At 29.9% G+C, this 8235-nt stretch overlaps 1 protein-coding gene across 3 annotated transcripts; it reads left to right on the forward strand.

Moving 5' to 3' along the window:
• Positions 1-1822: 1822 nt before the first annotated feature.
• Positions 1823-7347, forward strand: LOC105340064 (lysosomal thioesterase PPT2-A). Of its 3 annotated transcripts, XM_034447886.2 has the most exons (9): positions 1827-2043; positions 3053-3206; positions 5270-5365; positions 5917-5959; positions 6094-6146; positions 6253-6336; positions 6525-6609; positions 6753-6807; positions 7134-7347. In XM_034447886.2, exons 1-9 carry the CDS (start codon positions 1912-1914, stop codon positions 7275-7277), a joined length of 846 nt encoding a protein of 281 aa, XP_034303777.2. In that variant the 5' UTR covers positions 1827-1911; the 3' UTR covers positions 7278-7347. The 3 variants fall into 3 exon arrangements, with proteins under 3 accessions (XP_065932104.1, XP_034303777.2, XP_065932105.1); XM_066076033.1 differs by lacking the exons at positions 1827-2043; positions 3053-3206 and adding an exon at positions 3612-3672; XM_066076032.1 differs by lacking the exons at positions 5917-5959; positions 6094-6146 and having other exon boundaries at positions 1823-2043.
• The last annotated feature ends 888 nt before the right edge of the window (positions 7348-8235 follow it).

Consider the following 8235-nt stretch of genomic DNA (forward strand, 5'->3'; position numbering starts at 1 on the left):
ACAGTTGAATTATGTCGCATGTGCTTTTAACCGCATTATTAAATGTACATCCTTCTACTGCTATTAGAATGATGTCGGTCAAATATAAAATACATGCTTGTAATATGATGCAAGATATATTTTTATATTATCTTCGTGATAAACCTGAAGTCTGCTCTATCAACAGGTGATGTTTCACATGTATAAAAAATATATTAAACACAGCTTCAACGCTTCATATTTTTTGTTTCATATTCCACACGAATTTATCTACCACAAAAAAAAACTCATAAAAAGATTTTGATGAAGAAATAAACTTTAAAAAGTGGAAAACAAACAGGTACTTGTATGCACTTGATTAAACTGACAATCACGTTAACTATCAAAAAGTCCTCTAATCCCGAAGATGCAGCAAACACAGACCGATTTGGTTGTGTTTCTACACCTACACAAAAACTAGCTGATCTATTGATGCCTCCCAAGATTTTTAATTCAGCATTACTCATCATTCCCATTTGAGTCAATGTTTTTTGTTGTATTAAACTTTAACAATTGTTTCTTGTTGGAGTCAATTCAAACAAACGAGCAACTGCAATTTTTAATATTTTACCATGCAAACAGACTCCACAATTCAAGTCTTCAGTATTTTCATTTACTTGACTAGGTTCTAAGAGAAAAATGATCTTTTAGATTAAAGTTGAATTATGCCTCTGTGAATTTTTTCTATGTAAAATCCCAACGAATAAACATGTTTTTCTATCTAACCGTGAAAAAGTTTCCGTGCTATCTGTCTATTATAAAAAGTCATCGAAACTATTCACCAATGGCTTTCGATTTCCCATTTATTTTAAACTCGCAACTTATTTGGTGTAACCAGAGTATCTACGTTAAACGAAGTCCGATAACTCTAATTTCTTTACTTTCAAGAACATTTGCATCGCAGACAATTAAAAGTATTACACCGGTAATTGTTTTCATTATATAACACTATAGGGGGGATCTAAAATATCAGTTTGTATTTCTCATGACAAAATATTCTAAGGAAATGTTTTTGCTACCTATCTCATCAGCTAACACCAGAAAGGGCACACGATATGGCATTTTCTCACAACAGGTATACCCTAAAACCACTTGTTTTCCGTATGTATGTTAACAGACTGCAACTGCACAGGAATCTGCTGCATGTGCCCTGCATCATCTAACAAAATACATGAAATACACTTCTCAGGGGTACAAAAAAAAATTAAAAAAGAAAAAATGATTCGGAAGTATATATGGAACTACAATTGACTATATTCATTTTGATTGGTCGATTACTGGTGTGATACCTTGAGGTTCCTTCGGTATACTAAAATGTCTATTTACTGACTATTTGGACGATAGCAAGATATCGCACAATAAACAGCATATTTATTTCCCGATAAACTTGTTATCGTCCTCTTAGCCAGTAAATTAGTATGTATCTGCGAAATTACGTACTAAATGAAATTGCTTAATTTCACAATAAACGCAAAATACCACGTTGCATCATCGATTAAAGTAAAAACAAAAGATGTTGTTATTTAAGTGCTGTCTTAAAAGCTGTATATCAAATTTTTTGTGAGATAAATAGAACATATCTAATTGTTTGATTTTAAATTTCCTTTATCCAACTTGTTAAAATGCCATTTATATTCGCTCGACAAGCCTTGTGAATAAATATGCATTTCAGCTCGTTGGAGAAGGCGAATAAAAAAATTACACAAAATAGATGTCATCAGTCTATATTTAGGATGAAATATTCAAAAATCTCATTCTTCCTTGACAAGGATCAAGTGTTATTCAATTATATCCTTTTGATAGGAACAATAAATAGTGCGTATTTCTTCCGCTTAAATAATTCGATCTCTTCCTTTTTATAGTGGTCTGAAAACCGCAGAAATTATCAGCATCATGGGAAAAACACGAATGCTTTGGTTTTTGTTTTTCGTAGGGTTTTGCGCGGCATATAAACCTGTTGTTTTTATTCATGGTTTTAATGGTACCCCAGAAGATGGCAACCTCATCAAAGATATTATTCAAAAGGTAAATAAATCAAATGCAATTTTTATTTCATGTATTTTCTTGAGGAAATAATTTATTATTGTTTACAATAATAGATATGTGCTAATCTTTTACATCTTATGGAGGCTAGATGGACAAATAACCCATCATACCTATATTAAAACGCTTTTTAATGTATTTTTAGCCATAAACAATTAAGAAGTAATGAAAATTTACATCTTTTTTTTCATTTAAGGTAGGCAGAACTTCAAAAAATGTGTGCCTTACAATACTATCTTTTATTTGAATTGTTCAATCAGTACCTACACTTCATAGAACGAGTTGGTCATTTTATACCACAACAAAGAATGATCTCGTAATTTATTAAAATCTGCACCAAATTCATCATGTTAAGTTAAAATTTAAGAAAATTGAATGATAATCATTAAATAAAGAAAAGTCCTAGATTTTCTACAAAAAATATTTTTAAAATACTTCTTCACAAGACCTTCCTAAAAATTGTATATTTGTGGAGGTTTCTTAAAACTGTTATTGTCTACATGTTATTTTAATTCGTTAACAAAACCATCTGAACTGACCAGCTAGCTTTTGGGTGATATTCTCTTTAAACAGATATACATATACCCCTATATTGTTGATATAAGGTTTTACAATTTCTATGTTGCTGCAAACTTTTGGACAAATCAACACTATTTAACAATTACTTGACATTATGTACTCCATCAAACTATATCGCACATATGCATATCAAAACGCTGGTCATAATATAAATATCAAAACAGATAGAAATTAGTGCACTAGCATTTCTTTCCAATTTCTGTCAAGTGCCTTCTCCCATCCCCCAGACTTTATTCATATTTATGGCTTAAAATATACATGTAGCCTTTAGTTAAATGGCCTCAACCATCTAGTCCTTTGAAAGGAAAACTTCAATGCTTTATGAAGAGACTTAAAGCTTGTCATGATACTTAATTATTAATTAAATTATATCAATTTAATTAAATAGTTAAATATTTTGTATGCTGTCCAGATGCATCCAGGGACCCTTTACTACACAGCGAATGCTTTTAATAGAACCGATACGGTTAAACCATTATGGGAAGAGGTGGCGATCGTAAAACCACAGCTTGTGAAGTACATGGAGGCCCATCCTGATGGAATCCATTTGATATGTTACTCACAAGGTACCTTTTGCGAAAAACAAGCGGCCCATGGGCCACATCGCTCACTTAAAGAACAGTTTCTTGTATCATTTTATATTAGTTTTTTAAACATTTTACCAATATCTTACTGTTAAAATTTGAATTTCTCATGAAGCCGGCCTCAGTGATATTCCGGCCGTCACGATTTTAACAATTTAGAATGTACATCATTTGAGGCATAGTAAGAAATTGTAGCATTGTAGTTCTTTAAAATCCTATGATTACTGTTATTTTTTTATTTAATTTGTTTTAGAGTCTGTAGTTTCAACATAACACACATATACACGTTACATATATAATGTTGTCAAAATACTTGTTTCCTTATTGTGTTTAATGATACTTACAAACTTCAATAGGTCGCTTACTTAATATATTAAGAACTTTATGAGTGCTTGAATTTTGGATGATGAAATGGGAACTAATCGTTTAAGGACGTTGTTCACTCAAGGTTTGAGTTTTCAAATCAGGATTGTTAAAAAGTTCAATTAAATGAGTAAAATTTGTTTTAAATACAAAAAGTATTTATAAAATGAACAGTATTCTATTATTGACATAACAATCGATATTTTTACTAAATTATGGAATTAGGCTCTGACAAAGTTTGACTTTTAGCAAAGCAGAGGAAATTCGGATTAAATTTTTCAGATTTTGTTTTCCACTGAAATATTTTTTATAGTACTATAATATTTAGAGTTTAGATTTTATTTGTTAGTCAACATAATTTTGCATATTTTCTGTTGGTTTTATCTTGCTTTTACGTTTAGATAATCGTATGGCACACACTACAAAAATATTGAAAAATGCTTAAAAATGATAAAAGACACCATATCTCAAAATTTTGATCATTGACCTCATATAAATTTTATGCAAGGAGAGAAAGGTCATTATACTTAGTTTAATACTATAAATGTTTTAGCATTATCATCATTCAGTTTTTTGTTATATTGAATCAAAAATGGGTAGTAATTTGAAAACTGATAGAGGAAATTCGGACTAGAATACCCTAAAAAATTGTAAATGAAAACTTAGTTCCTTGTATCTATTTAATGTCACTACCATTTATAAACTGTATTTCATTTGTCAAAGAGTTAAGCAATTTGTATTATTTTCACAATTCAGAAAATCTCAATCATAATGTAAATTTTTTATGGATTTTTCTTAAATTTTTAAAAAATATTCAATGGCCATTAACTCAAAAAGTAGGTCATTGACCTACTTATTTGAAAGTGAAGAATAACATTACCATATAAGGTCTATAACACACAGTAGTTGGTTTTTTATTATCATCAGTGAAATTTTTTTTCATTCTGAGTAAATGTCATCCTTAACCTTAAACATTATACATATTTCGTGATGTAAAAAGCATACTTACGACATTCAAATAAAAGGAAACAGAAAATCCTTATAGTTCATATTTTCCCAAATTTTGGATCCCATTGAAAAAAAGGTACATGCCAAGTCCCTGTAAAATTCACCACTGCACATTGCACCATTTCAAAACATCTACAGGTGCCTTCCTTGCTTTATATCTAACAGATCAGGATGTCTTTCAATTGATGACATCAATTTATGCAAGGGAAATAACTCCTTTTTAGTAACATGTAAAAATCGATAGTTCATACTAGGTGGTATTCTGTATCACTTAAATAGGAATTTCAATGTACAATGACTGATTGTGACTTTTTAACTCATTCTAATCATAATAACACTGAAATGAATTAGAAAAAAAACTATATTTACAAATTTTATCTAACTTGCATTGGCCTTTAACTGAAAAACTTGCAAACTATACATTTCGTTAGAATAAAACGTCGTCAATAATCGATTTTTTAATCAAAGGGTTTTTTAAACCACAATCAATGGACCTTTCACTTTTAATAACAATTTTTTAAATTAGACATAACAACTTTTTCAACTCAATAATGAAAACTGAACAAAAAGATGTCTTTAAAATTTTGATATTTTAATAAAGAGACGCGTATGAAAATTTTACTCTTATGATAAGGTACAGGCATTTTTCATTAATGATAAGTCACATTTTACAGGTGGGTTAGTATGCCGAGGCTTACTCTCCACGATACCAGATCATAACGTGGACACTCTGATCGCAGTCAGTTCCCCGATGGCGGGAATCTATGGAGGTTTGTATGCAATGTTACACGACAACACATTTGTAAAACTAGGATATCTACTTGTCTCTTTAAAGATTATTTATGCAAGCAGTTTTGCATGTTAAGAGGCTGTCCAAGCAAAATTCAGGCAGGGCTTTGCACATGCTATGTCTTGGATTTCAATAAATTTTTGTGTATCACTTCATTTTAACATGATTGCAATACATGTGAAAGAAAAAGTTCATTGTATGCCTAACTAGGCAGAAAAATGTCTATTTTTGAATTTGGAACATGTTTAGTGCAAAAAGGTCACAGAAGTTGTAAAAATATTGTGAAGTTTGATAAGTTGTAAAACTACTTAATTCTATTAAACCTTTTTAAAAATGTTATTATTTAGTTTAAACACATTTAACTCTTCAACTTAGACTGCTTTTAAAGTATAAATATATTTCAAACAAAAATATATGCCTTATCAAAGTTGATGCATATTTTGTAAACAAAAGTTCTGGTATTTTAATGTTAATTTGAAATTTCAATAAAATTAAAATTGGTAGCAATTTCATAATATAAATTTAATCTAGGTTTCAAAGGTCTTCCAGAATGTATAAGGCGCAATTTATATAGGTAAGATTGACCTACAAGTATAAATGTACGTTAGTAACGGATAACTATGTATTTTATCAATAATCTTTCGTAAATTTCGATTTGCTATTGACATTCATTTGGTTTTACAAAAACATGCACCTTATTTTTTATAGATTGCTTTACAGTAAAATGGGACAAAGAAATTTTCTAGGAAATTACTGGAAAGGTTTACAAGAACATAATTCAAAACATACGCGCTTTCCTGTATTTGATTTAGAAATATTGTATATTCATTATGAATATTACATATATACAATTTTGTTTTGTTGTAGACCCTCATCATTTAGAACTCTATGAAAATTTTTCCGATTTTCTGGCTCCGCTGAACAACGATTCAATTTCTCCACACATAACAGGCATAATTTTAAATTAGTACTAATGGTAAATGCAAAAACAAACAAGTAATTTTTTTTATGAATTCATTATGGATCGAAAAATGACTTGTCCCTACAATTAACACCATGCATAATGAATGCATGACAAAATTATATATAGCTAACATAAAATATGTTACAGCTATTAATTACCAGTTTTCGGCTTTTAGAATTTAAACACAACTTCCTGCGGATAAAGCGGATGGTTTTGATCGGGGGTCCGAATGACGGTCTCATAAGACCATGGCAATCCAGGTTTGGTCATTCATTTGTTTGGTTTAATTTTATTCTCATCTTTGTATAGAACAAATGTTTATAGATATTATCATGATAATTCAAATTTGGTCATCCTTCAATGATAGTAAGAGTTTGAAATAAATCGGAAAAAACTTTTTCAGTCTCTTTGGGTTCTACGATGAAAATGAAATTGTTCAAGACATGAAGAAGCAACAGGTAACATATTCCTACTTTGTCAAGTAGATTCTATTGTTCTATTCTTAAGAACTAAGTAAATCCAATAAACATCTTTAGTAGTTTTTTAGACATCACTTCTTTAATATATAAAACTATTTATTTTAAATTAGAATAAAGAATATTGTTTCAAAATACATTATTATCCTTAAACAAATTCAAGTCAAAGACTTTTTTAGTATTGTTTTCTTAAGCTTTCATTTTTAAAAAAAAATATTTTTATTTATGATCGGGAAAAAAATATTGTTTCAAACTACGTATTCATCAACAAATTCAAGACAATAACACTGGTTTTCTCCTTATTTCAGTACTTTATAAAGGATTCCTTCGGACTTCGTACTATGTACGAACAGAACAGGCTATTTATGTACAACATTAAGGGTATCGTTCACAAACAGTGGGTCAGGAACCCGGATGTAATCAAAGGTGTCTTCATGAAGTGGTTAAACTAACTATTCTGAAATGTCAATTAAAGATGTGTAACGTCTCTGATTGGTCTAAATAAAAACATGTCACGAAGAAGTATTTTCATCATGTATACGTCAAGATAAATGCCAAACGTCAGGATGATTTCTCATACATGGAGCTATATAAATATGGTGGAGGATGTGTAGTGGTTATAGTATTATCTACTAGTACAGAGTCTTATTTAAGGAATAAGGAATCATTCTTTGAGTATTATGAGGTGATAATTTTGGTCGCGGCGTGATCAAATCCAATAAAGTCCGAAGGGTTAGATTTAAACACGCCCCGACCGAAATTATCACCTTATAAAGAATGATTCCTTATTACTTATATCAAAAAATAATTAAGCCATTGTACGATTAAAATTTCAAATATAAATAAGCAAACCCCACTGGCGCCGCAATTTGACGTTATGGGTTATATAGTACAAAATCGATACGTAGTGTTATCACAGGCAAGGACACTGGAAAATGTAAATATAGTATTTTAAAATAAATTAAAATGGTACATTATTCTGGGTTTTTTTTCTTCATCAAATTTCTGTGATGAATATTAAAAAGTACGTTTTACAAACTCCTTTACCCTCTGAAAGCTAACAAAGACATTGTTCAAATCCGAATTTTAAAGTTTTTGGGTCCATATATGTAAATTATAACAAGTTAAAAATTTTAATAAATTGTTATGGTTTATTTTTTAAATATAATAATACATGATACAGCGTATTATAAGGTTCCTCTTAATGTCGATTAGTAAAACAAAGTCAACAAGCATTCTGAGAGTATTGCATAAGCAATACACGTCCCCTACCAGTTGGTAGAAATTTGTGAAAACAATGCACTGTTATACAGAATATCATTCTTACCGTCTTCTGTACCCCGATTCAACAGACCAACCCGATAACAAACCCGATTGTAATTATACAAAATACCCTGTCGATTAAATTAA

Source organism: Magallana gigas, chromosome 2 (assembly GCF_963853765.1).
Source record: "Magallana gigas chromosome 2, xbMagGiga1.1, whole genome shotgun sequence".
NCBI classification, from domain to species: Eukaryota; Metazoa; Mollusca; class Bivalvia; order Ostreida; family Ostreidae; genus Magallana; species Magallana gigas.